This window comes from Aphelocoma coerulescens, chromosome 17, assembly GCF_041296385.1.
Source record: "Aphelocoma coerulescens isolate FSJ_1873_10779 chromosome 17, UR_Acoe_1.0, whole genome shotgun sequence".
Taxonomy (NCBI): Eukaryota; Metazoa; Chordata; class Aves; order Passeriformes; family Corvidae; genus Aphelocoma; species Aphelocoma coerulescens.
The window spans coordinates 1,065,085-1,092,204 of NC_091030.1; the positions used below are offsets into that span (position 1 = coordinate 1,065,085).

General features: G+C 59.3%; 1 protein-coding gene across 8 annotated transcripts in view; it reads right to left on the reverse strand.

Moving 5' to 3' along the window:
- Window positions 1-15,086: 15,086 nt before the first annotated feature.
- Window positions 15,087-27,120, reverse strand: part of RGS3 (regulator of G protein signaling 3) — a 75,692-nt gene continuing 63,658 nt past the window's right edge. For 7 of the 8 annotated variants that reach the window (XM_069031467.1, XM_069031468.1, XM_069031466.1 and 4 more), the window contains 6 exons: window positions 25,653-26,303; window positions 22,068-22,141; window positions 18,091-18,192; window positions 17,225-17,286; window positions 16,442-16,608; window positions 15,087-16,351 (listed from right to left, as the gene is read on the reverse strand). In XM_069031467.1, the coding sequence (XP_068887568.1) occupies window positions 16,166-16,351; window positions 16,442-16,608; window positions 17,225-17,286; window positions 18,091-18,192; window positions 22,068-22,141; window positions 25,653-26,303 (1,242 nt within the window). In that variant the 3' untranslated portion in view covers window positions 15,087-16,165. Of the gene's footprint in view, window positions 16,352-16,441; window positions 16,609-17,224; window positions 17,287-18,090; window positions 18,193-18,295; window positions 18,960-22,067; window positions 22,142-25,652; window positions 26,304-27,120 lie in introns of those variants that run through there. The other variant, XM_069031471.1, reaches the window with a different exon arrangement.

Below are 27,120 nucleotides of genomic sequence, written 5' to 3' on the forward strand. Positions count from 1 at the left end.
GATGTTTACCCAGCCTGGGGGCCATCACTTGATTGGAAATCACATCCCCAGAGCCCCAGTCATGCTCATCTGCCTGCCAGCCCTCCCCACCTCCTCCAGAGCCCTGACCACATCTGAGGTTCCCAGAACAGCACAGGACTGAGCAGATGCCAGCAGATAACAAGTCAGGCCCTGCTTGAATCCTTGGTGCTCTCTCTTGTTCCTCCAGCCGGGGGGGCAGGACCAGTTCTCCCTGGAGTTTTCACACAGACATCGTGAGGAAGGAGAACTGTCACTGACCCAAACAGCTCATGGCAGGAGCAGCTTCACCAGCAGGTGGAAAATGCCTGGAGAAGTTGGATGACACAGCTGGGGACTCCCCTGAGAGCTGGTCCTGAGCCTCACCAGGGAGTCTGGAGTCTGCCTGTTCCTCAAGCCCATGTCAAGTCAGACATGACCATGATCCCCCACAGCCCAAAAAAACCCGCATTTTTGGCATGTAAATAAATGAAAACCCTGATTTTGTCATTCTGCCTAGCTGACTTGCTGGTTCCAAGGTGCATTCTTTCCCAGGAAACACCCAGGAAGGCAGCTCTGGACACCAGCACTGGGCTGAGGAGGAGGCTAGGTGCTGCAGAAAGTTGTCACTGCTGCAGACATTTGAGCATCCCTCCAACTGCAGCAATCAGCTGTCAGAGCAATCACAAGGAGCTGGAAAGTTCCTGTAGCAGGATGAATGGAGCTGTTATCACACAGTTAAGGACTGATGAGAAGACTTTGGTTTGCACTTTAACAGCCCCTCTCATCTGCAGAGCTCAGAACACTTGAAAATGTTTATAAATAAGCCCCACATCTCTTCAGAGGAGACTTTATTCCCCTTTTAATGCTGGCCAAGTGCACGGGGAAGAGCTGAGTAGCTCAGCAGAGATCTGAGTTTGATGCTGGGAGCAGAGACCCCCCCTCCTGCTGCTCTGGCTCCTGTGGCAAAGAGCCAAATCCTCACGACATCTTGATGCCAGACCCAGGGCTGATAAAAAGGGCGTCTCCAGACAAGGTCCCAGCACTGGTGTTCCTCACCTCTAAACCCTTTTATCAGATGTCTTCATCTCGCGTTGCTGCCTGAGCCATTCCCAGTGAGCAAACCTCCCTCATGAGGAGCAGGAAAGGAACCCACAGCACATCCCAAAACCTCCAGCTAACCCAGGCAAGCCAGCACAGACACAGAGATTTCACCTGCCCTGAGCACGGCTGCTCTCTGGTTTCCCAAAACCCCATCTGCTTCAACAAAGTGTCCCAAAACCCTCTTTAGCTGTCCTGGTGTTTAGGACATGTGCTGATGACACCTCACTGGGGGTTTGATCCCTGTATGGGCCATTTGCTCAAGAGCTGGACTCGCTGATCCTTGTGGGTCCCTTCCAGCTCAGGATAACGAAGTGTGGGAGCAGAGCAGCCCCCGTGGGTGGCAGTGGGGCAGGAGGTCCTGGCCTCCATCAGCCCTCTCCTGGCCATTGTCCCTGTGCCACCCACAGCACCCACCCAGCCTCCTCTGGCTCCTCTTCCTGCAGAGCCCAAACCTCCCCAGATCCCATCTGGGCACATCCCCCCAAACCTCCGAGCCCAATCCCTTGGGATGGATGGGATCCGACCCACAGGCTCTGTCCTCTCGCAGCTGCCCAGGGAGGAACAGACCCCGGGACAGAGAGGAAATTCAGCCTCCTGTCCCGGGAGCCTTTCCTGCCCTTCCCAGAATGGCCACGTTGTTCTGCAGCCCCTTGTCTGCCCAGCCCTCATTAACTCCTTTTCTGCAGCCTCGTTAGTGCGGGGGATCAATGGGGCGATTGTTCCCCCGCGCCCTCAGTGAAGGGGGATTTTGTTTATTAAAAAGTCATGCTGCTGCTGAGGAGCTCCTCGGAGCCAAAAATAACTGAGGCCGCGATTGTTTCCTCGCTGCTCCCTTATCTGCTCCGCAGGACTCGCGGGCAGAGCCGCAGCCGGAGCAGATGCAGCTCCTGCTAAAAATACCTTGGAGCGAGGAGCAGCAGACGCCGGCGGGGCTGCAAAGGGCATTGGCGAAGCTCTCGGACACGCAGGGCCACCGGCCACGCTGGACAGGGGCTACAGGTGTTGGCTCAGGGTGCCAGGGGGTGTCCGTCCCCTGCCTCTGGAGGAGGAACAGCACATTTCAGCCCTCCTGAGGTGCTCTCTGGAGATTTCCTTTGGGAAGGGAGCAGAAGGCAGGAATCCACAGGCAGGGAGACTCCAAAAGGGGCTGGGATCAGCACAGGGTCTCCCCAGAGCCTGGCATTCCGTGGTCTCTGGGAGTTGTTCAGGGCTCCCTGCAGACGGGGAGCAGAGCCCCAGGGATCCAAGCCCCAGGACAGCAACACCCAGCCAAGGAGGCTGCACCAGCCACAGCTTTGGTTGGCTCTCCCAGAGCCCTCAGACAAAATGTTTGTGTCATCCAAACAAACAACCCCGATGCTTTTCCTGCTGCGGGGATGCAGGGTGGGCACTCAGAGGACACACACACAGAGCCTTCCTTGTGCCACCTCTTCCATCCACCCAACCCTGGGAATCTTTTTGCTTCCCAGAGAGTCTCCTGGCATGAGGTCCAGCATTTCCTGACCACCAGCCCAACCCCACCCCCAGCCCTCCTGGCACCAGTGGTGGGGAGCTGTGTGCCAGCCCTGCTCCACAGCCGTGCTCCATCCTGGCAGCAGGGACAACAGGGAGCCAGGTGAGCAGCAGCTCCAAGCGGGTCCCAGAGGTGCCCTTCACCCCCTCTCCATGCACATGGAGCATCCCACAAACAGTGCACAATCAGTTGTGGCCTCCCATCGCTTCCCTATGAACCATTCCTCCCTTTCCTTTTCCCAGCTGTTCCTTGACATTATTTAACTGTTTGTAATTAAAGGCCAAAAGCCTCTGGGCTGCTCCAAACCCTGGAGGGCAGAGCTTGCCCAGGACATAGTGCTGGTGATGCTCTGCCCAGGTCCACTCCCCAGAAGGGCAAGACATGAAATCTTCAGCACAATCTGGGACAAAGAAGTGTAATGTCCCCCCATCCCCAGGCTCCCGTGGGATATTCTGGCAGGGAAAGTGTCCATTCCCCACGGAAGCAGCACATCAGAGCCAGCCCCAGCCCCTCTGGCCATCCCTGACTCCGGACACAGCTCCATGGTCCTGCTCCCTCCCCAGCTGGGATTTCACTGCAGGAGCATTTTGAGGCTCGGGGTGGGGGAACCTTCACTGAAGCCCCCGGCAGCTTTGGAAACTCTCCCTGCTGCTTTTCCAAGAGCCTGATTTTGGCTTTCTGGCTCAAACACACCACTCATTTTTCTGCAGCAATGAAGATAAATGTCAATAAATCTTCCGCAGTCATTCCACGAGGCCAAGAGTGATCTCAGCCCTGAGGCATTTCAGTATCCTGCAGTTACACCCTGAGCCCCCATCCAGCAAACTCAGCCCGCTGCAGAGCCTCAAACACACAAGTACCTCCTTCAAGGAGGTGCCCAGTCCCTCTGTGGTCAGTGACACCTCTGTGCTCCAGGATTGGACTGGATCAGCTCCCAGACAAGCAGCCTGTGTGCAGCAGTGCCAAATCCCCCTTGCAGTGCTGCTCCTGGGGTCCCAGGTGTTCTCCTCGCAGCTCCCACCAGCCAGGCCCCAGCAGGGTGACCCCAGGCTTCACAGCCTCTGGGGGCTCTTTGCTCACAGGCCAAGGCACATCTGTTCTCCTTTTTGTCCCTTTAACGAGGGCTTGGGAAGTGGGGTGACGCCCTGGCCTCTTCTGCATAAATTCCCAGCGAATGGCCACTCCTCTGGAGCTGCCAAGTCCTTTTCCAGCTGGATGGGCAGGGAGAGATGGGGGATCCCACACTGTGCAGGGTGCAGCAGGCCCAGCTGATGGACACTTCTCAGCCAGTGGGGTTTTTCTAACACCTTTCCTGTACCACAGCGCTGTGGGAGATGCAGGATCCTGCTGGATTCTCCCTTCTGCTCCTGGCAGCAGGAAGGGTTTTCCCCCAATATCCAGCCCAGGCAGCTCCGTCCTCTCAGTCCATGAGTGTCCTGCCACGGGGTCACTGCCCTGCCTGGCACAAGCTGTCTGCTCCATGGAATCTGTTGGAGACAGCAGGGAGGGGCAGCTCAGCTCCACAGCACAGCTGGGAGCAGGCAGGGCACCCCTGAGGGTGCTGCTTTAAGGGATAAGGAGTTGTGTCCTTGCTGGACTGAGCCAGCAGCAGTGGGAGGCTGGAGCTGGAAATGGAGTTACGGATCTGCAGCACATGGCAGGGAACCAGGAGCTTCCCCCTGCCCAGGGCAGCAGGATTGTTCCCCTCCTGGGCATGCAGAGGTTGGATTTGGTCACAAAATTCAGTGGGGAGAACCTGTTACTCTGCAGCTCCCAGGTTCTCATCCAGCCCAAAGGCAGCAAATATTGCTCTGCTTCAGACACACTGAAGCCAATCTCTGCTGGCCAGGGTGGGTGACCCCAACCCCTGGAGCAGAAATCCCTTCCCCTTGCAGAGGCACAATGTCCATGCTTCCTTCAGCAGTTTTACAGCTTGAATTCCCCTCCTTCCCTCTGCTTTTCCTGGGTGAGCAGGACCTGCCTCGTGCCTAAACTGCCACGAGCTGCAAGGTCTGCAGTGCCACAGTTTCCCACCCTAAATTCAGTCTGTTCAGCATTGCTGTGGGTTGGCCCTTGCTAAACAACCTGACCTTGGAGAGTGCCCATGAAAATAGACTGTATCCAACCATCCTGGGAAGGCTCTTATCAGAAAATGAGCTTAGAAATTCCTCAGCACCCAGAGCTGGTGCCAGGTCATGGCTCTTATCTTCTGCAGTTGCTGCAGGAGGAGGGAACATCCAGTGTGTTCGGGAGAAACACAGAATTAATTGTCCTGGAGCTGGGATGGAGCCCAAAGAAATTGAGGGTAACTTTTTTTTTTTCCATCCCCTGAGTTTCTGATGTTCAAAATGTCTCATTGTTCCTTTGCAGTTGTTCTGCTCCAGTTCAAATGCAGGTTCACAACAAACACAAGCAGCTCTTTGAAATACACTTATTAGGAATTTGCACCTTGTGAAGGATGGTGAAGGAAATCTGAGGGATCCTCCTCTGAAAGCAACTGTGAACAACATTCCTGAACTTCTTCATTCCTCTTCATTCCAGGACCCCCAGAAAATCTATTCCATTTCATAGAATCATCAAATCCCAGAATCCCAGACTGGTTTGGTAGGAACCTTAAAGCCCATCCAGTGCCAGCCCTGCCATGGGCAGGGACACCTCCCACTGTCCCAGGCTGCTCCAAGCCCTGTCCAGCCTGGCCTCGGACACCTCCAGGGATGGGGACTCCACCCTAGCCCTGGGCAGCCCCTACCAAGGCCTGACCACCCTTTCCATGGAGAAATTCCTCCTGGTGTCCAGCCCGAGCCTCCCTGGCCCAGCCTGAGGCCGTTCCCTCTCCTCCTGTCCCTGTTCCCTGGGAGCAGAGCCCGACCCCCCCGGCTGCCCCCTCCTGTCAGGGACTTGTGCAGAGCCACAAGGTCCCCCCTGAGCCTCCTTTGCTCCAGGCTGAGCCCCTTTCCCAGCTCCCTCAGCCGCTCCTGATGGGATTTACCCCCTACACCCCTCAGTCTGTGTGTCCAACCCTGTCCCACTCCCCTGCCCGTACCTGGGGTGGTTATGCTGAGTTCAGCCTTTTACTGCAAATTCACTTTCCAGAGCCTGCTCCAATCCTTGGAGCAAACAGGGAATCACATCCAAGGGCCAGTTGTTGGCTTCCCACCAGGTCCCACCCCCTGAAGGCTCCCAGCAGAGCAGAGCCCCCCTGGCAGGCCCCGAGCCCCCAGGTACAGACTGGGAACAGCTGTTGGACAGATGTGCTGCAGACAGGCAAAGGCTCCCAGCCTGCCGGGGTTGCTCTGGTAACACCCAAACACAAACCTCACCTCCAAAGGCTTTGAGCCTTGCCATCAGCACAGTATGAGACAACAAAGTGATGGAATCTCCACCCTGCAGAAACCCCCTGGAAGCACCAGCCTGGCTCAGATTTTCAGGAAAAAATAATGCCAAGAAACTGAGCAGACTGGGAACAGGCAGTGAGAACAGCCTGGGGACAAATCCATGGAGTGCAGCAGAGGCAGGAGAGAGGACAGAGGCGGCAGCAGCCCCAGCAGCGAGTGGAAGGTGGAGGAGAGAGCAGAGGGGTGGTGGAAGGAGCAGGTGGTCCCCAGGGATGGGCTCTGGTCCCACTGGGGCCAGCGGGAATTGCTCTGGAGTGCACAGCCTCCAGCAGTGCCGTGTCCTGCTGCAATTCCCGGGAATGCTGTCTGGAGAGGGACCTCTGGGATCACCCCCAGAGCAGCTGCATTTTCAGACTCATCAGATCAGTGCAGTCCAGCATGAGGGACCTCCTGCAGCCACAGCACCACCTCCTGCCCCACCACTGGCTCCAAGGGCTCAGTCCCCCCTGTTGGAGTATTCACCCCTTCCAGCAGCTCCTTCCGGAGCACAGGGCCATGGAGGGGACACAGGGGACAACCCCTTGCGTGAGCTGGGCCAGCACACTGCACAACACCTCCCATGGAGCTGCCCACGAGGTGCTGGAAGTCCCTGGAGCAGAGACCAGGATTCACCCCTCCCTGCTCCAGGCACGGGGCTGCCTCAGGCTCTCAGTTGTTTCAGCTGACAAAGCCCCAGCCCCTTTTCCTCCACCTCCTCAATCAGTCGAGGGCCTGCTCTGCCAAACCCCACCACGTGCCCTGGTACCAGCAACCCCCAGTTCAGGAGGGACCCACCAGGATGGACCCACCAGGATGTGTGTCCTTATGAGGCAGCAGCAAGTTCAGGAGCTGGGAACCACACAAGACCACCGGCCTTGGCCCCAGCACTCCCTCACTGCCAGGCACCTCCTCAATTTATAGCCCATAGTTTTAAAGAGAAACAGCGCCCAGCCCATGCTGTCCCTTCAAGAGTGGTCAGGAGTCAGCCTTGGATTCACTTGGGAGCTGCCAGGACCCAGTGCTCCCCTGCAGCCCCACGGTGCTGCTCTGGCTGTGGGTTTGCTGCAGCTCTGCAGGACAAGTAACACTCCTGTGCCCTGTGCCAGCCCCAGCCACGTGGCACAGGCAGCTCAGTGGCAACTCCTGGAGCTGGATCACCCCATGGCCCTGAGCCTGCCATGTCCCTTGTGACTCATCCCACAGTGCTACCAGGCAGGACCTGGCCAGGCTGGCACTCCCTTCCCTGCCCAGCCCTGGGTGATAACAGCTCCACCTCATGCCCGTTCTGACCTTGGCTTTTCTGCCTTTGGAGGAGCCCTGCTGCAGGACAGCCACGCCGAGGCCAAAGGACAGCAAGGGTTTGGACATTGGGAGTGGCATCACCTCCATCGTGTCCAGGAGGAGCCTCGTCACCTGGGGACGCTGTGGGAGGCACCCAGCAGGTCCAGCCCTTTGCCCTCCACATTCCCACCTCCTGCCCCATCCCTGCTGTTTTCCACACCCAGGCACCAGCCCATGGTGCAGCCCCATGGAGCAGAAATGATCCCGGGCTGCAGAGCACAACAGGTGCAGGAGAGCACAACAAAGGCAGGAGAAAAGCAACGAAGGCAGGGTGAAGAGCAGGGGGGAACAACGAGGTGGAACCGAGGCCCCATCGCCCTGTGGGTGATGTCAGCCCAGAGCAGCCCCAGCCCCGGCTCCCAGCCCTGCTCACAGAGAGGCTCTGGTTCCAAAAGCCCTGGCAGAGCTCGGTCCTTCCATGGGAAACCAGAGCCCTGGAGCCCTGCAGCTCCAATCCTGGGCATCCTCACCAGGGAGCTGGGCAAAGTTTGGGCTTGACTCTGCTTTTCCAGGGCATTTCTGGAGTTTATGGGAAAAAGAGCCTCAAGTGGCCCCTGTAAACACACCTGTGCCTCTGGAGGAGCAGCCACCCCTGAGGAGAGCCCCCCAGGCTTCCAGACCCCTCTAGGGGAGGCAGCAGGAGGCCAGGAAAACATCTGTGAATAGGAATTTTTAAAAAGAACCAAACAATAATTTGAGGGATTTCATCCAGAGGAACGAGGGCTGTGACTGTTCATTTTCCTGACCTGGAACACGCAGACCTTCAGCACTCCCATGTCCAAACAAATTAATCTGGGAATCGCTGGCTGGACCAAGGATGGACGTGGTGGGGTGGAGTGGAGCCCAGGAATATCCCAAACCCTACCCTGGCCAAGATTCAGGCACTGCCAGCCCCAGAGCCAAAGGGGTTAAACCCTGCTGAGATCCACCAACCAACCCGAGCTGCCAGCCTTGTGCTGCACTCGATTTGTGCCAGCCTTGGAACAGACACATCTGGGGATGGCTCCTCACAACACTGGGGTTCAAACATCCAGGAACTGTCACAGCGAAGATTTGTCACCAACACAGAGTGTGTGGCACGTCAGAAGCTCAGGAGGGTGAGACAGGAACGGGAGATTCTCCCAGGGCTTTATTTCCATTGACAGCTGCAGTTATTTTGGGAGCTTGGCACAATGGAGAGTGCGTTTGCAGGGGCCAGTTGGATCCAGGAAAAAAGGAGATGTGTTTTTCTTTAAGAAAAATACAACAACAGTGTAGCTTGATTGGAAAAAGACCAGGTTTTGTTTTTCTGGTTGTTATTTTTTTCCTTAGCTGGAATTCCTCTGACACACAGCAGCATTTTAAAGTTTTTCCAGAAAATGAGGAGCAGCCTCAGCCCTGCCAGGAGCAGTTACTGAGCCACCAGGGCTAAAAGTGGCAAAAGCACTGAAGGTTTCCAGAAGCCACAGCTGGAAATAACCAAGCACAGCACCACAGAGAGCACAGGGCAGCCAGTGGGGCTCCACACAATCCCTGCTCCAGCCTGGGGCTTTCCATCCCTGTCCCCTCACCCTGGAGGAGTCTGACATTTCCTGATGACTCTGTGCAGCCATGGAAAAGTGGGGAACACGAGCAGGATGGTCTCAGAGCAGAGCAAATGGGGTGCTCGACAGCAGAGGGCTTTGAATTCGTGGTGCCTGGGGGAAGTACTGGGGATGGAATCAGAATCCCAGAATCCCACTCTGCCACCGTGCTTGCTGCCCTGTGCTGGGGACTCCAAATTCCCCAGAGTCCCAAAGCTGCCCACAGGGAGCCAGAGCATTGCCCTGCGTGCTGAGACCAACCTGGCTGGACCCTCAGCTGGGGGAAGAGCAAGCAGAGGGGTGGGAGCTCTCCCGGGAATAACTTCCCTGGCACGTGGACACAGCAGAGGAGAGAGGGCAGAGCCCCCAAGCTCCTTGCCAGAGTCAATTCCTGGGCTGTAATGAAGCTGCAGTAATGAGCGTGTCCATAATTATCGTCTCATTAATGCCGTGCCAGTGCTTCAGGAACTACGGTTTTATGGCTCAGCCATAAAAGCTGACACTATTTAAAATGTGATTTGCAGGGGCTCCCATCCTACTTCCTTCCCCTCTATTTATTTTAGGAAAGATTGGCTGGATCAACTTATCAGACTTCCTACCTCTGGCAACACTTGTGCTCCCTGAAAGATCATCTCGTTAATTAACTTGATTGTTTGCATACAGATGACAAATTAAATAAAATACGTAGGGCAATAGCTGCAAGAGCCATCCAGGATCCCCATCCCACAGCCGAGCCCTGTGCAGCTATCAGTGCTGCTCAGGCCTGGGGTGGCCAAATAAAAAGATTTTAGGAATTATTTCTAGAAAACATGGCAACGTGGAGATGAAAATTGTGCAGCCCCATCTTTTGTGATAGGGGACAGGGCAGCTGGAGGCAGCAGGAACATCACCCTGAGCTCCACAAGGCCATCCCACGGCCCAGCCCATGCAAAAATTTGTCTCTCAGCTCCCATCTTTTACCCAGAACCAAACAGGTTCGGAGTGGTCAGAGGGGAAAGGGAAAGACTCTTCCCTCAGCTCCAGCGTTAACACCATGGGTCCATCCTCAGGCTGTGGAATTGAAATTTTACCTTGTAGAAAACCACAGGATTTGTTTTCACATGAGGCCTTTGGCCTCCTGCAGCTCTGTCCTGGGGGACGTTGTCCGTGTCCACCCGCGAAGCTGCTGGGTGTGCCAGGGGTGCATCCCTGCGCTCTCTGCCCCAACCCTCCCAAGGACCAGGGATGTGCCCAGCGCCTGGACAGGTCAGCTGGGGCTGGGGTCAAGTCTGGGCCACTCGCAGCAGTGAGACCCCTCCTTCTCTGGGCCCTGTTTTTCTGCTGTGCCAGCTTTGCCAGGAGAACATCTGTCCTGTGGTGCCAGATGAAGGTCTGCCAGCTGCCACACGCTGTGGCTGTTCTCCCTTATTGTGCCACCTGCTGCTACCTAGAAAAGTTTGGCTCCATCACCTTTCCAGCTGTCCTCCCAAATCTGTGGGTGCTGTTATAGCCCACCCCTCTCCACCCCTCACAGATCCATGACCACCTCAGCAGCTTCTCCAGGATTCCCTCTGATTTCTCCACACCCTTCTTGAGCTGGCTGGAGGGAACAGGGCACAAAATCAGATGGACCCATCCAAAACCCCCATGTCAAGCACAGGAGCTCCATCCAGCAGCAGAGCAGTGCTGGTTTGGCTCCAGGGATCAGCTCTCAGCTCGTGAGCCCGTCCGGCCCTGGGAGGATTGTTTGGTGCTCTGTGACCCATCCCAGCTGTCCCCAGGCCCAGGAGCAGGAGTTCCACCTGCTTGTCTTTGTCTAGAAAATCACCTTAGGGACGGCAGGGCTGCTCCCCCAGGAGCTGACGCATGGCCTGGGTGGAACTTTCCATGAGGAACACGTGTGGCCCAAAATAATTGTCCCATTAGTTCGGGAAGGGACGAGAAATCACTTGCAAATGGCTCCTGTGCAAACACTCCCTCCACAGCCCCCACCTGCTCCTGCTCGGCTCTTCTTCCTCTCCCCCACCTCCCTCCACCTCTCCCTCTGCCGAGGGACGAAGGCAGGGAAAATGGGGGGTCCCAGATTTTTCCAAGGTGAGAATCCCCTTATCAGCTCCATCCCTGTCTGTGCCCCATGCTGGCAGTGGGGCACCCTGAGGAGCAGGTCCCCCTTGTCCCCTCCCTGTGTCCCAGCCCTGCTCAGCCACAAAGGAAAGTATTTCTCCCCCTCCTTTGCTCCAGCCTCCCCCCGGCCTCGGGGCTGGCTGCGCTCGGTGTTATCCGCTTTCCTTCCCAGCCCCGGGGAATGTGTGAGCTGGAGGGGCTGAGTAAAAATGACCTCATGCAGGGAAGAATCAGAACATGGGCAATGAGAGGGACACAACAATGCTTCCCCCATGAGCTGGAGGCACCCAGGGGACTCTGACCACCGCTGCATTTCCTGCCCTGGCACCGGCCCAGCCGAGCTGTGCTTGTATCCTTGACAGAAGCCTCTGAGTCTGGTTTTATTTTTACCTCAGAAGCCTTTTACTTTCTCTGTGTTTGCTCCCTTGGATTGTTTAGGGGTGACATCGTTAATGCCACCTGCAGAGGTCGGTGGCACTTGTGCTGCCAGCCTCAATCCAAGGATGCTTTGGAAGGGCATCCTTGGCACCCTGGGCAGGACAGTGAGCTGGGTACCCCCTGACCCACCCCAGCCAGCTTTTCTGAGCCCCGGGGTCACCACCCGGAAGGACAAGAGCCCTCAATCACACCCTGCACCCTCTCACCCTTATCACACCCAGAGGGTGCCAAAGTCCCCAAACAAACCCAGACCAAGCCTGACCTCCATCCCCACCGTGCAGACAGCTGGGTGTTCCCGTGGTGGGGCTCCAGACAGCTCCTGGGCATCTCAGACGCCCAAATTAGAGCTCGGTGTGCTCCTGATAAGCCTCAGTAGCCCTGAGCAGGGTGAAGGGACTCTCACAGCAGCTCCGCTGTTTACTCCGGGCAGGGAACTCTTGTGTCAGTGGTTTCAGTATCAAACTGCTGAGCTGTGTTTAGTCTGGGGCTGGAAAGCAGCCTGGCTTCTATTCTGAGAGTATTTGGCTAATCAGGGGTCCGAGGAATGATTTTGCTCAGGAGGAAGTGATGTTGATTTGGGTAAGTTTGTCCTCCAGGATGGGTGCCTTGGAAAAGCCCAGTGAAGGCTGGGCAGTGCTGGAGCCTCTTGGGGCACAGGGCACACCTGTAAAAAAGGCAAACTTCTGTTTCTGTAGAAATAAGAGAAAAGCTTCCAGCCAGCTCTGGAATGAGGCTCCTTGCAGCCCAAGATGCTCACCTGGTATCACCACGCTCCTCATTCCCTTCTCCCAATAAATCTTCATCCCAGAGGTGCTCAGCAGCTTGAGCTGCATTTTCCTGTTGCTGCCACGTTCAGAGCTTCCTTTGCTTTTGTAAACCACAGGTGACCCCAGCACCTGTCCCTGGCTGCCACATCAGGCAGCTGATGAAATACTGAGCTGAGGGACACCTGAAGGGTCAAGGCCATCACCTGGGACAGGTGAAACATTTTCCAGCTTCTCCAAGTGCTTTTGGTTCATGCCAACCTCCTCATCCCTGAGGGTGTGAGGGAACCATCACATTAAAGCCAGGACCTTAGGAGGTTTTACCTTTTTCACACCCAGAATCACGTCAGGTTTTGGACCTTTCAGCTCTGTCTGGGGATAATTCCCATTTTCCCATGTAAATCCCTTCCCTGGGGAGCTTTGCCTCCAGCTGGGTGAGCTTTGTCCCATGGATGAACCAGGAGCACCTTGGTGGACTTTGCCCTGTTTGCACACAACAAACACGGCTGAGTTGTGACTATTTGCAACTCAGCAACCGCTAATTTTTAGCCCAGAGATAAATCCCTGCTATCTGCCGAGATAAGGTCCTCCCTATTTTGGAAGGCACCAGTTTCCACACTGGGAAATTCCCTTTGTCTGCGGCACCAGCAATGTCCTCAGGCAGCTCTTCCCCACATCCCTGAGCCTCGGGATGAGCCTGGGACAGGCAGCAGCTCCTGCTGTCAGCCTTCAGAGGTGGCTTCATTGCAGGTGACATCCCACCTCCTCCCCCAGAGCCATCCTCAGCCAGGTGACCCCCATGATTCCAGCATTGCTGCCACAGGAACATCCCTCCAGCAGTGCCAGTTGTGCTGAGGCTGTGACTCAAATTAGGAATACACCTAATTCCCATTCCCATCACACAGGCTTGGGGCATTGGCATCAACAAGTCAAGAATTTCTTCTCGTGGCATGATTGGATTTTGTCCTGGACATCTGATTTTGTGCTAAATAAGGACATTTTTCTTCCCCTTCTGTAAGCTCAGTGTCCTGGAAGAGCTCCGTGTCCCCTTGGGGCAGTGGGGCAGGATCTCCATCCCAACCAATGTCCCCAGAACAAACCCCCCCTCCACGGGCTGACTTCCCTCACCCAGCTCCCACCCAGATGCTCCAAGCTCCTCACACGTTTGCTCCGCAGCACGAAGCCTCGGAGCAGCTGTCACAGCCCCTCTCCCGCAGCACAGCGAGGACAAAGCTGTGGCTTCGCTCTCACCACAGAGTCCACGATGAGACCTGAGCTCATTGTGAGACCTGTCCTGCTGCGGGGGCACTGCCCAGCCCAGGAAAACACGGGACAAGCACGTGGCACTTGCAGCTTTCCCCCAGCCCCGTCTCTCCAGGGAATCGAGTGTCTCCGAGCACGTGGGGATGGCGTTTGCTGAGTGACGCCAGCCTGGAACCAGCAATAAATTCTCTTACAGCCATAACCCAGCTCCTGCCGCTCACCCAGGGCTATTCCCAGCTTTCCAGGGAGTCACCCCAGGTCCCCATTTCTCCACCCCCACGGTGCCTTTGTCCCCTGCAGGGATCAAAGCCGAGCACCAGATTCCCACCCCACACGTCCCACAGCAGCTCCAGCCCTCCCTGCCTGCCTGGCTCACTGGGCTGGGATAATTCCTGGAGGGAAGGCAGGTTCCAGGCTCAGCACCCAGCGTGGTTATAGGGTTGGGATGGTCCTGGGCATCACCAGCACCATGGGATGCACCAGGGCTGCTGGGGCTGTGCTCAGGGCAGGGAGAAGGTGATAGCAGGGACTGAGCCCCCGAGCCCAGACCCTCTGTTGGGTGCCCCAGTGAGCCTGAGGACGGGGAAAAGTGGGGGAGCAATGAAGGGTCCCTGCTGTGAGTTTCCTAACGTTGATAGTTTGGGATGGAGTGAGGGGAGCTCATGGAGGGAGAGAGGGGGGAGGTGCAAGAAAATCTGTGTCGAGTTCAGACATGAAGGGAAACCCTCCCAGCTAGGAGGAAGAGGAGATGAAGGCTCTGGGCAATGCCAGGAGAAAGAGGAAAGGTCTCTTGGAGATTCAGCTGGGAGGGTGCAGCCCCCACTGGGTCCCAGCAGCTCCAGGTCAGTGACTGGGTCACCACTGGGACACCATCCATGGACCTTGACCCTGGGGTGCCAGCAGCATCTCCAGGAGAGCCACATCACCAACCCTGCTGTCTCCAGCCCTCAGCTGTGCCTCAGTGTCCCCACCTGGCATCACCTGCTGGTTGTTGAAGAGGGAAAGCAGGCGGCTCCCCAGGAGAGATGGTACCTGCTGGGGGAGCTGTGCTCAGGTGGGGCAGCCACACATCCCTGGGCATCACCAGCAGCACCTCTGGGCAGCCACAGCACAGCCCAGCACAGCCCTGTGACACCACAATCACATCCCTGAGCCATCCCAGGCCGACCACAACCAGGTGACACTTCAGGTACCAAACACGAAACATTCACATCCCACAGCCGAGCTCTGCCCTTGCTGGGGAGCAGCAGCCCTGCCAAGCTGTGCATGGACCTGCAATAGCTCTTTGTTGCTGCTTTTGGTGTGTCCCCAGAGGGACCCGGAGCCACAGGAGGTTGGTCACTGGTGTGTTTGGGATTTCCGTGGTCAGAGGTTCGTGCCCTGCTGTGTTGAACAGCGACCGCTGTCCTTGGGAACAGTCTCGCTTTGGGCAAAACTCTGCTCCTACACCCAGACCTGGCCTCAGGAGCATGTGGCAGCTGCTCCATTGCAAATAACAGCTCAGAAATTCACAGAACCAGATTTTCCCTTCTTTAGCCACGCAGTAATAGGATTTTACACTCCTCAGTGAGGCGAGGGCCACACGGCTCCACCAGCGCTGACAAACACGGCATGAACAAAAGGCATCTACAAGAAATGATATTCTCCTTTTATTTACCTATGACCATGACAATGTAGGTTTTTTTCTAGCTGCAGAGATGCTTTGCACTGTAAACTGGGAGGCAGGCAGTGCATCCCGCCCTGCCAGGGCCAGCAGGAACCCCCCTTCCCAAACACAGCATTGTTATCCAGAGTCAGGAGAGCGGCTGCTGCACAGAGTGGCTTTTCTCCATCACCAACCCCTCCGTCGTCAGAGCATGGATATATTGATATTTACACCAGGCTCCCCCGGCGGCCCGCTGCCAGGGAATGGGTCTGGCACACTAAACCTGCTACCTTACAAAATCTACACACCTGGAAAAAGAAAAAGGCATCCGCTCCGCCGGAGAACTCGGCCGCGACACACACGAATATTGCACTTTTAACCTGGGGACGGGGAGGACAAGGGGGTTCCTATCACACAGCAACGTGTCCAGCTACAGGAGGGCAATAAATAAACCAGGGGTGAGGGCAGGAGGGGGTGCTTTGCACACCTCCAGCGCAGGGCAAGGACCCGGCTCTCGCCGCTCCCAGGGGGACCCACCATGAGCCAAGGAAGCGCTGGGCTCCTGCCAGAGCTGCTCGGGGCCAGCCGGGAGGCCCCGTGGCACGGGGAAGCACAGCAGCATCCTGGGGCTGCTCCAGCTCACAAGGCTTTGATCCGGGACCGTGTTTGTGTCGGTGCTGCTGTCCCCTCGCCAGAGCCCTGCACGAGAATCCCTCCTCCTGCTCGCCAAGCTGGGCTCACTCTGCGCCTTGCAGCAACGCTCGTGGCTGGGGCAGGTGCTTCACAGTAGTCTCGTGGGAGCTTCCCTCCTGGCTAAATCCATGCCGGGGCCACCCCGACGGCGTCGTACCAGCGATGGTGGCTCGGGGTGGTGCAGCAGTACCAGACTGCTCGGCCTGTTGGTCCCCTCGGCCCCGAGCTCGGTGCCTTCAGCTGCCCCACGTCCATGGTCTGGGGGCACGAGCAGGGCCACAAGCTCCCACCAGCTCCCAGGGAGGCCTCCACTGCCCAATTCCATGTAAACACACAGCTCCCAGCCTGCCCCGAGACAGTCCTTGGGCCTACAGCGGGGAGCTGCCTTTCTTCTGGTTGATTATGTCCAAGTACAGGTCGGAGCGGAGGAAGCGGGGGTACGAGTCCTTCTCCATGAGCCCGTAAATCCTCTTCTGTGCCAGGTCAAAGCAGCTGCGGGTGATGTTCTGCAGGTTCTCCTTGGTGTGTTCCCGTGTGTAGGAGTCCAGGTTGACCTGTGGGCAGAGACACCAGGGCTGGTGAGCAGCTCCCCAGGCAGCCACAATGCCGGGGAGCCGCACACCAGCGTGGGAGCCAGCCCTCACCTCCTTGCAGGACTGGATGGCAATGTACTCAGCGAAGATCTTCTTGGCCTTGGAGACCATCTTGGACTGGGATTTGATCTTCTTGAACTCCTCACAGGCCAGCCAGAACTCCAGGTTCTCCTCGCTGAACTCGGTGCGCAGGAAGGCCCTGAAGGCAGCGAGCCCGTCTGTGGGGACAGGGACACGGCTCTACTCCCGCTCTCCGACAGGGAACACCCCACAAGACCCTCAGCAACTCTGCAAAGCTGCAGCCCAAACCACCTCCCTGCACTGCCCAAAACCTCCCCCTGTGCAAACGGGCAGCGATGGCATTGCCAGGCCAGCACAGCCCAGCCAGGAGCTGCAGCCACATCCCCAGCCTGGCTGCAGCATGGAGAGCCAGAAGGGAGGCTGGGCTGGAGTGGGGACAGCACCCCGCAGCCATCCCCATGGGCTGGGTGTAGGATGGGGTGCCTGAGAAGGACTGTCACCCCATCTTTGGGATGTTCTAAAGCAGCTCCTTCTCCACGGACCCTCTGCACAGCCCCAAACCGGGCACAGACACAGATCTCTGCCTCCTCCTCCCCAAGCTGGGGGGCTGCAGCCCCAACCTGCCCCAGTCACCAAGTTCCCCCAGGGCCAGGCAGGAGCAGGAGGGGTGCAGACAAGAACCACGCTAATTTCCCTTTGTGTATCCCCAAACACCAGAAGGGATTAACAGAGGAAATCCCAGCTTTATCCAGGCACGTGTCTGGAGATTCCCCTGGCAGCAAACACAAGTGGAAGGGATGGACACACACTCACATTTGTGCAGCAGCAGCTTCTCCAGGGAGTCCCCCCACTTGAGCGCTTCCTCGGGAGTGGGTCTGTGGAAAAAGGACGGCACGTTGGCAAAGCTCAGCAGCAAAAGCTGCTTTTGCTGCCTGTTAAACATTTCCAGTGGATTAAAAGCCAGGCTGTGAGCCCAGCACGGCTGCTCTCAGCTCCCAAATCGGCCTCCTGCTAAATGTTTCCAGGGGATAAAGCCACGCTGTGTGCCTGGTGGGGCTGGCCCTGGCTCCCACCTTGGCACTGGCACTGGCAGAGCAGCTGAAGGCAGAGCCAGGCTCTGCACCAGGCAGCACCACAGCAGCTCTGCCGGAAGGAAACCGCTGCCTTCAGGCTGGCAGGAAGAAAATCCGACCCCAGGAGGTCTGTGCAGGCAGCTGTGGCACTTGGGGTGTCTGAGCAAGACCTGGAGAAGCTCCGGGTGATGCGGAGCCGCGGGAAGTGGGATTTCAGCTGTCCCGTTCAAGCAGCCAGAGAAGCTGCCAGGAGCAAGAGCAGGGAGGGCTCGTCTCCAGCTGCTGGAGCATCTCCAGAGCAAAGTGGTTTTTCAAACCATCCTCTGGCCAGTTAAAGTTCCACAGACAGGCACTGGGAGAACGCTGCTGTCAGGTAAATTTCCAGCCCAAGCTGCTGCTGTGCCACTGCCCAGGCAGGACCTCTCACTCTCCAGCAGGAGATTTTCAGCCAAAAAATATTTTAAATGCTCCTCCAGATACAAAAATTTTGTCCACAGCTTCCCCAAACGGGGTGAACGCGTTGAACGGGGTGAGGAGCTCCAGACTACAGCTTGTCCCCAAGCCCCCATGGTCTCCATGCCCACGCCACCCGCTCGCAGCACCTACTTGAGAGATTTGAGCACTTTGTCCAGCTTGCCGGAGGGGTTGGCCCCGGGCGACTCGTTCCGCCGCCGAAAAATCCCCAGCCGGTTCTTCATGTCCTTGGCTCTGGAGAGAAGAGCGAGTGTGAGCGGGCGGGCGAGGGGACGCGGGGACCGCCAGCCCCGCGGGGACCCTCCGGCAGCCGCGTCCCCCCGTGCCCACCACCTACTCCTTCATGGTGTGCCGGCGCTGCAGGCTGCCCGTGTGCGGCCTCTGCACCGCCAGCAGCATCTCCGCGTGGAACTCCAGCGGCGGCGGCTTGGACAGGTCGCGGAAGAAGGGCATGGCTGCGGGGACAGCCGGGGCTGCGGGGACAGCCGGGGCTGCGGGGACGGTCCGTGCGGCGGGGACAGCCGGGACTGCGGGGACAGCCCGTGCTGCGGGGACAGCCCGTGCTGCGGGGACAGTCCGTGCTGCGGGGACAGCCCGTGCTGCGGGGACAGTCCGTGCTGCGGGGACGCTCGGGCGCTCTGCCGCCCGCCCCGAGCCGCGCTCCTGCCCGCCCCGGCCAGCGCGGAACGGGAAGTGGGAGGGTTCAGCCCCGAGAGCTTTAAATGCGGCGTGGGGCGGCCGCGGAGCGTGTGAGTGAGTAAAAGCTGTGTCAGCCCCGCCGCTGTTTGGGACGGCTCTGCCGTTGCTGGGGAAACTTGAGGAAAGGTGGAAAAATCAGCGCCGAGGCGGATAGTGGGGCCTTTCAAGAGACGGCGGGGGAAAAATAATCACGGCGAGGATTTACGAGGGCTATTTATAGAGCGCAGGCATCCCGGGAAGGCAGCGGGGCCGGCGGCGGGGCGGAGCGGGCTGAGGAGCGGAGCGGGGACGGCGGCGCTGCCCGGTGTCCCCCCGCTGCCCGGTGTCCCCCCCCATGTGGGTGCACCCACACATCCCCCACGGCTGTTCACATGTCTGCGGTGCCAGCCCGTGTCGGGCATGGCCGTGGGGACATTTCCATAAGGGGGTGGCCGGGACTGGCAGCGCGGGGCACTGGGGCAAAGACACCCCACTCTGTCACCCCAGCACGGGTCTACCCGCTGCAGCATCCCTGCACAGACAGACTGACGGACACACGGGCACGGGGCTCGCGGTTGCCCCCGGGAGCTGCCAGCAACACGAAGCGGGACAAATTTTTGGGAAGCTCCGTGGGAAAAGGCGCCGGAGCCCCCCCGGAGCAGCCCCGGGCACGGGCAGGGACGGGACGCGCGGGCGGTGCTGCCCCCGCGTGGCACAGCGCGGTCACTGCACCCGCACACAGCGGGGACAGGGACACCCGGGGGGACCGGGATGGGGCCGGCACCGAACACCCCCCAAAAACCCCACAAAATGCAGCAATGACAAGTTCTAGCGCTTGGACCTTGCTTCTCACTCCCTTCTCTGGCAATCTTCTCCAATGGCAGTGATGTGACGCTCATTAAAAAGCGAGTATAACGCTATCTTAATTACATGTGGCCGGGACGTTTATAATGGAAAGAATTACAGCTTCCATCTGTGTTTTTAATTTCTTCCATTTAAAATACCTCTCCTCGATCTCGCCGCAAAGTGCACACAGACAGTATTTCACTGCCTATGGATATACTGTATTTATCAAAACTTAAGAGCCTTTACACAACACATGTGCACTCTGCCCTCTAAATCTGAAGCTCCTTACCTGACAACATCTCATTGGGCAAGCGGCTTCAGTTTTCATTCCTTGCTCTTTCTGACTCTGCAAAGTTAATGTTACAGGACCTCCCAGGGGTCACACAGGTCTAAACAGGGATGCTCAGGGGAGCCACCTCTGCCTGGCCAAGCCATGCCCAGCCTGGCAAGGGACACAAGGGGGGCAGGAGGGATTCAGGGCGTGGATGCACCACCCCACCCCCAGGTGATGTTCTCCAGATCCACAGCTCTCTCCAGTCCCAGGAGAGTAAAAAACAGTCACCACCAGAGGGGAAAAAAAAAGACCTGCAACAACACCAGGGCTCAGACCAAGGAGCCACAGAATGACTGTGGAGGGCAATCGCTCCCCCCAGTCCCTGGTGCCATCCGTACCCTCACGGGCAGGGACAGTTTCACTGCCTTCACACCCTGGGCTGTGCTCCCAGCAGGACACACGTCCCGTTGCTGCCAGCTGCCAGCACCCACCAACGTGGGAAAAGCGGATCCAAACACGGAGCCTCACGCTCCAAACACCATCTGTCTCCCATCAATGCGCTGCCAGCGCCACCGGCAGCCGGGGACTCGCCAGCACACAGGACAAGCCACCCCATACAGCCTCGAGCAACAATTCCAGCAGCGTTCCCAGTTTAGCGGGGCAGCAGTCGGCGGGGCTGGCAGAGCACTGAACGCCCCTTGTGTGACACACGTGGGTCACCTCCACAGCACAACTCTCGGCACAAGGCCAGCTGGCCCACACCAGGCAGGTGATCGCGGCTGCTGGGTGGATTTTCCAGCTGGAACACACCAGGCAAGCACCTCCTAAGGAAGTTCCCCAACTTCCACGTGCTGCTCCTCTTGCACACCCTTGCAAAGAAAGAGCAAATGGCACCAACCCAGGCTGTGACAGCCCCCAGCTGCAGCCACAGTGCACAATAAATGCCACAGCAAAAATAATTCCATAAAAAATTGCTGCTTTCACTCTGGAGTTGCCTCTATAAAGTGATTTTCCCCGGCACCCCAGAATGACCACGAGGCCCAGCACCATCACCCCGCACTGCTTCCAAACCATCCCCTGGGCAGCACATCCCCGTTCCTGGCAGGATGCTGGCTGTCCTACCTTTCCAGGTATTTTTCCGAAAAGTCCACCATGGCGTGGTACATCGGGGCCGGCAGCGTGTGCCGGCCAGGCAAGGAGCCAGTGCCGACCCGCGGCCCCCGCACCATAAATACCCCCGGAGCCGGCCGGGACCGCGCCGCGCAGCCAATGCGGTGCCAAGAGCTCCCCGGAGCATCCCCCGCAGGCTCAAGGTGAGCGCAGAACCCGCTCCGCGCCGGGGGGGCCGCGCCTCCCCCGCCAGCCCCGTCCCCCGGCTCTGCCACGCGGCCGGGGGGACGTCCCTGCTGCAAGGGCTTCGCTTTCATTTCGACTGCTGGGGGGGGGGGGGGGGAAATAATAAAAAGAGCTAAAAATAGGCGGCAGCGATGAGGCAGCGCGGGCCGACAGTGCCGCTCGCTGGCACGGCCGGCGAGGCCGGGCAGCTGCGTGCGCAGCCCCCTCGCACCCTGAGCCGCTCCAACCACGTGTGGCTCCTCCACCTGCCCGCCACACGTGGCCCGGGGCACAGGACACGCAGCCACGGGCACCGCCGTGGCCCTGGCACCCGGCCGGATCCGCGTTCCGGAGGAGCTCGCTCCCGAACATCCTCACTCGTGCGCCTGCCCCCCCTCAGCTGCAGCTGTGTCTGAGGAGAGCAAAGGCCACGGCAGCCTTGTCCTTGCTTGCACCCCCTTTTTGGCACCCCAAAGCCTTACCGGGAGCAGCAGAGGGGCTGCCGGTGTCCCTCGGGGTCCCTGCAGTCCCTGCTCCCACCTCGCTGCCGCGGATGTGCCTCGAGGGCTGAGCCTGACCCGCGGTGGGAAACCTCCCCATTCCACCTCCCCATTCCTCCTCCCGGCATGGGGCCAGCGGGAAGGAGGCCCCCAGCTCAGATTTCACCGCTTCCATGTCCTCTCCCTGAACCCGGGCAAGCTGTTTTTCCCAAGAGCCGGTGTCTTCCCCCTGTCAGGGCACGGTGGAAGGGGGTGCTCCCAGCTGGGCTAGGCAGTGCCCCCAGCACACCCTACCACCCTCCCGGGACACAATTCCATCTGAAGTGAGACCCTGGTTCATGGCTTTGGTGCTGGAAAAAGTCGGGGGAAAAGACGGGGATCCTGAGGGCTCCTGGTACCAGCGGGGCTCAGCCGAGGTGTCTGACCCCACAAACAGCCCTGGCACACCCTGATGCCACCCCCGATGTGACACTTACAGGCTCCTGCTCCGTTTCTTGCGGGAGGTCTCGTCCCCTTCGTCACAGCTGCACTCAGGGTCTGCTCCACTCAACTGGGGGGGAACAGAGAAACAGCGACTGTGTCATCACACCAGGATGTGCCCACGGTGTCACTCTGTGTCACCAACCAGCAGGGCCAGCATCCCCAGGGTCCCCACAGCCACATAGACCAAACCCACGGCAATCCCAGGGCTCCTTCCTCGTGATGGCAATGACATGAGACAAGCTCCTGATGCAGGAACCTCCCTCCCCTCACTCATCCTCTGCCTCCTTCAGCCCGTGGCATTCCTGGAGCATCCAAGGAGACCCCACAGCTGGCGGCCCAGGTGCCCTCCAGGTTCAAGGAGTGGTACCTCCTACAGGGAGGGCATTCACATCCCCACTCCTGATGCTCCTTCTTATGCTCCTGAGTGGGCACAGGGATCCTGCCACTGCCCAAAGAGCCCCCCAGAACCAGGCTGGGCACCCAAAATCAGTCAGGAGTTCCCAGCAATCCCCAGGCAGGAGAATTCACAACAGTTCACCCATAATTGAATCCTATCTTTGCAGTTTACAAGTCTGCTCTCTGAGCACTGCTCCGGGGCAGCCTGGACAAACCAAGGGGACCTGGGATGTGCCATGAGTTCAGGGCAAACACAAAGCCTGGCACCGGGCGGGGACACCCCCGGGATCACCATAGCTCGGGGGCTTTAGCATTCCATCCATTCCTGACCGCTGCAGACGCTCACAGCCAGCCCTGCATCCCGCCCTGCATCCACCCGACCCCCGCCGCCTCATCCCCGTGCTCCCGGGGCTGCCAGGCGCTTTCCAGGATCATCACCCCGCGGCCGGGCCGTGGGAACCCTGTGCTCAGCCCCGCAGCCCCGGGCCCGAGGTTTCGGACACTTCCTTCCATTCTGCGCCCGGGTTTCCGGAGTTTATCGGCCCCGAACAATGCGGCCCTCGCCGAGCACCTTCCCCGGGCCGCTCCGGCCCCGGCAGACGGGCTGGCCGGGGCTTCCTGCCATTGTCCGGAGAGGCTCCGTGCTCGGGGACAAAAGGCAGCAGCAGAGCTCTCCCGAGGAGTCCCAGCGCTCGCCACAATGCCCAATAAAACGAGCGGCTGTGCGGGAAGGAGGGGAGTGGGGAGGCACACCGGGCACGATGGTGTTAAACAGGGCTCTGCAATGAGCCCCTCTGGAACGCTCCCAGCTGGGAAAATAACCGAGAACCTTGATGGATGTGATGGCCCTGCAGCCGAGGCCGCCGGGTGCAGGCGTTGCCAGTGCTTGACAGCTTGGTGGGGGAATTCCGTATGGGAATTGTGCATCAGTGTCCTGTTCTAAAAACCTCGGAGGTTTCATTGAATTATTCAAAAGCACAGACCAATAAAAGTGCCTCCAAAGTGTAGGCAGGGGGTGGCAGAAGCCCAATCCCACAGTGGCTCAGCCCCGTGTCCGGCTTCCCTGACTGCTGCAGACCCTCCACAGGCAGCTGGAGAGGCAGGGCAAGGGGAGCAGGGCAGTGGGAGCGGAGTGGGAATGGGGCAGTGGGAATGGGGCAGTGGGAACGGGGTGGTGTGAGCGGGCAGTGGGAACGGGGCACTAAGAACAGGCAGGGGTGCCCAGGAGGACACAGGGCCAGGGATTTAGGCTCCAGGCAGCCAGATCTGCTGCAGGCTTGGAAGTGGGAGCCACAGGAGGTGCAGCCACCACACTGCCCTCCTCGCTGGCACAGGCTGCCCGATCCCCGCCCCAAAAATCCCACTCTAATGTGCACCAGAGCAGTTTAACGCAGGAGGAGCTCCGTTCAACTCTGTGGAAAACATCCACCCAGGTGAGAGCAGGAAGCGCAGCTGGAGGCTCCCCGGGGCAGGGTGGGGCACGACCCGGGTGCCCCGGGACAGCGCCGCAGGGCTGCGGGGCTGCAGGGTTGCAGGGCTGCAGGCTCAGGGTTGCAGGCTCAGGGCTGCAGGGCTGCAGGGCTGTGGGGCTGCGAGGCTGCAGGGCTGTGGGGCTGCGAGGCTGCAGGGCTGCAAGGCTGCATGCTCAGGGCTGCAGGCTCAGGGCTGCAGGGCTGCAGGGTTGGAGGCTCAGGGTTGCAGGCTCAGGGTTGCAGGGCTGCAGTGTTGCAGGGCTGCAGGGTTGGAGGCTCAGGGTTGCAGGCTCAGGGTTGCAGGGCTGCAGGGTTGCAGGGCTGCAGGGTTGGAGGCTCAGGGCTGCAGGGCTGCAGGGCTGCAGGGTTGCAGGGTTTCAAGGTTGCAGGCTCGGGGCTGCAGGGTTGCAGGGCTGCAGTGTTGCAGGGCTGCAGGCTCAGGGTTGCAGGGCTGCAGGGTTGCAGGGTTTCAAGGTTGCAGGCTCGGGGCTGCAGGGCTGCAGGGTTGCAGGGCTGCAGTGTTGCAGGGCTGCAGGCTCAGGGTTGCAGGGCTGCAGGGTTGCAGGCTCAGGGCTGCAGGGCTGCAGGCTCAGGGCTGCACACACAGCAGCACTGTGAGCCCTCCTTCAGGGCACTGCTCACAGCAGCTCTAACAGGACACTGACAGTGTCACCACCTCCCTCGCACGTGCCGCAGGCAGCGGCCGTGTCCCTGACACAAGGGTGGCTTTTCTTTATCGGGGATAGGGCGGGTCTGAACCCCCCTTCTCCTGCACACAACTGTTGGCATCAGTTTCCAAGAGAGTTTGGATTGCCTTTTGGACAGCAGCCCCAACCCAGTACCTGTAACCTCAGGAGGAGCTCTCACCAGCTGGGCAGGGACTCTGAGCCCAAAAAGTGCTCCAGGAAACAGCATCAGGGTGGCTTTTCAAGCAGCACCCAGAGCCCCAAGAAGCACCCAGAGGCAAGGCAGGGATGGAGCTGGTGGGGGCTCAGGGGGCAGGGCAGGGTGTGGGACCAGAGGCCACTCTCAGCACCCTGCCAGTGTCACCCAGGGAGAACAGGAACAGCAGCACTTCCCATGAATGATCTCTGCACTGGCACCTCGTTTCCTGCAACAGTGCAGCCAGGGCCAGCTCTGCTCCGGGGGCTCAGGGAGCCCCCCAGACCCCTGGGCTTGCACAGGTCAGTCCCATGCAGAGCTCCCTCGGCACAGCCTCCACTGCTCCTCCTGCGTGGTGGGGTCACACCTCGCTGCTGACCACAGCTTTTGCATGAGATGGACCCCCACAGGGGCCGAAGCCCTGCAGGAGGCTGGTGGGGGCAGAGGGTCACATTGCTGCTGGCATCCCCTGCACACTGGGGATTCTGTGACCAGGGACTCTCCCCACTGCTCCTGTGAGCAGCTCTTCACAAGCACAGACCCCCAGGTGCACCTCTGCCACCACCAGTCCCAGCAGACAGCGGCTGCCCAGGCCATGGGACCTGCAGGATCTGGGTGCAGCGGTGGGAATGGCCACCCACGGCCCCAGCGCTGCTCTGGGTGACACGCCCCGGGTGCTCAGCACCTCCCGCAGCTGCTGCCAGACCAGGCACCTTCCTGACTGCTCAGAGGGCAGCTTGGCCATGGTCATGGAGACAGGGACCACGTGCCGGGACAGCTCCACCCCAGGAGCTCTCCCACCACCACGGCCAGCCGTGGCTCACGTACCTTCCTGTGGCCCGAGAAGAGCAGCGTGAGCTGGTGGATGGAGCCGCCGTTTTTGACGAGCTCTTTCTTGAGGGTCCTGGGGGAGGGCAGCGCCCAGTGTGAGGCGGTGCCCTGGCTGTCGGAGCAGTTGAGGGTGGTGTCGGAGGTGAAGCAGTGGCCCTTGGCCTCCTGCAGGAGGCTGCCCTCGCTGTGGGTGCGGCGCCGCAGCGAGCCCTGCACGCTCAGGGTGTAGCCGGGCTGCCCGCCCGACGTCTCGATCATGCTGCTGCGCTTCAGCTCGTTCCTGTCCAGGTACTGCTCATCGCTGTCCTCCTCCTCCTCGTCCTCCTCCTCCTCGTCTTCCTCCTCGTCCTCCTCCTCGTCCTCACCGTCCGTGGTGCTGCCCACCGGGCCCACCGGGCCCTGGCTGAAGGTGTTGTCAAGGCGCAGCTCGGGGATGACAAAGGCTGGCAGGGAGCTGGGCTGCTCCTCTCCCTTTGCGGTGGCCACCGGCTGCTTTTCCGCCAGGAGAGGAGCCTGGGTGGCTCCCAGAGCGTCCCAGGGCTCGGCCAGAGCCGCTGCCTTGGCAACCAGAGGGGCATCACCCACTGCTGCTGCCTTCCCATCCTCCGAATGCATCTGCCCCGGCTTCTCGGCGTCCGTCTCCAGCATCTGCCAGAGGGGAAGATAAAGAGGGATGAAAGCAGAAGCACCCCAAATCTCTCTGGCCTCCTTCCTGAGGAGCCTTTCCCCTCCTAACACCCCACCTACAAGGCTGGCACCGATTTGTACCACCCTAGCAGTGCTCTAGTGGGGCAGGATGGCATCATCCCCGTGTCCCCAGGTGGTGCCAAGTCACCCATTGCTCTGTCAGCACCCAGCCCTGCTCCTGAGCCCTGGAACACCAGCTTCCCCCAGCTGGCAGGAGTGCAATGGTGGAGCTCAGTTCCCCCCTCCAGCACCCGGCAGCACCGGTGGGTTTTGAGGGCCCCCAGGGTGCCGGCTCAGCTCCAGGCGCAGCGGCAGAGCCGTAACAGCATCCTCACCCCGATGGCTCCGAGTCCCCTGGGAGCTGCTGCCCTGCAGGCATCTTCCCCAAGGGCTGCAGAGAAATCCAGCAACTTATCCAGCAGCTCTGGCCCCTCCTGCACCGTGTTATCAAATGCCGAAGGGAAGCGCCGGGCTCAGCCCATCCCTGGATTGCCCCAGCTCAGTCCGTGGCTCTGGGCAAGCCCTACAAAACCACAGCCACTCCTGCCATCCCCTGTCGGGTTTTTAGCCCCTGGGGCTGTTTTTTCCAGGTTTCTTTGCAGCTGGAGAAGGCTTGAGTCGGCTCTGTCCTTTCAAAGGGAAAAGCCCAAGCGAAAAACTTCCAAGGCTGTTTTTGTGAGCAGGAGGAGCCTGCGATGAGCCCTCCCCTGCCAGCGCAGGGTCCTGTGTGATTTTTCTGTATAAGCCAAAGGGGCAAAACCAGCCCAGCAGGGAAAAA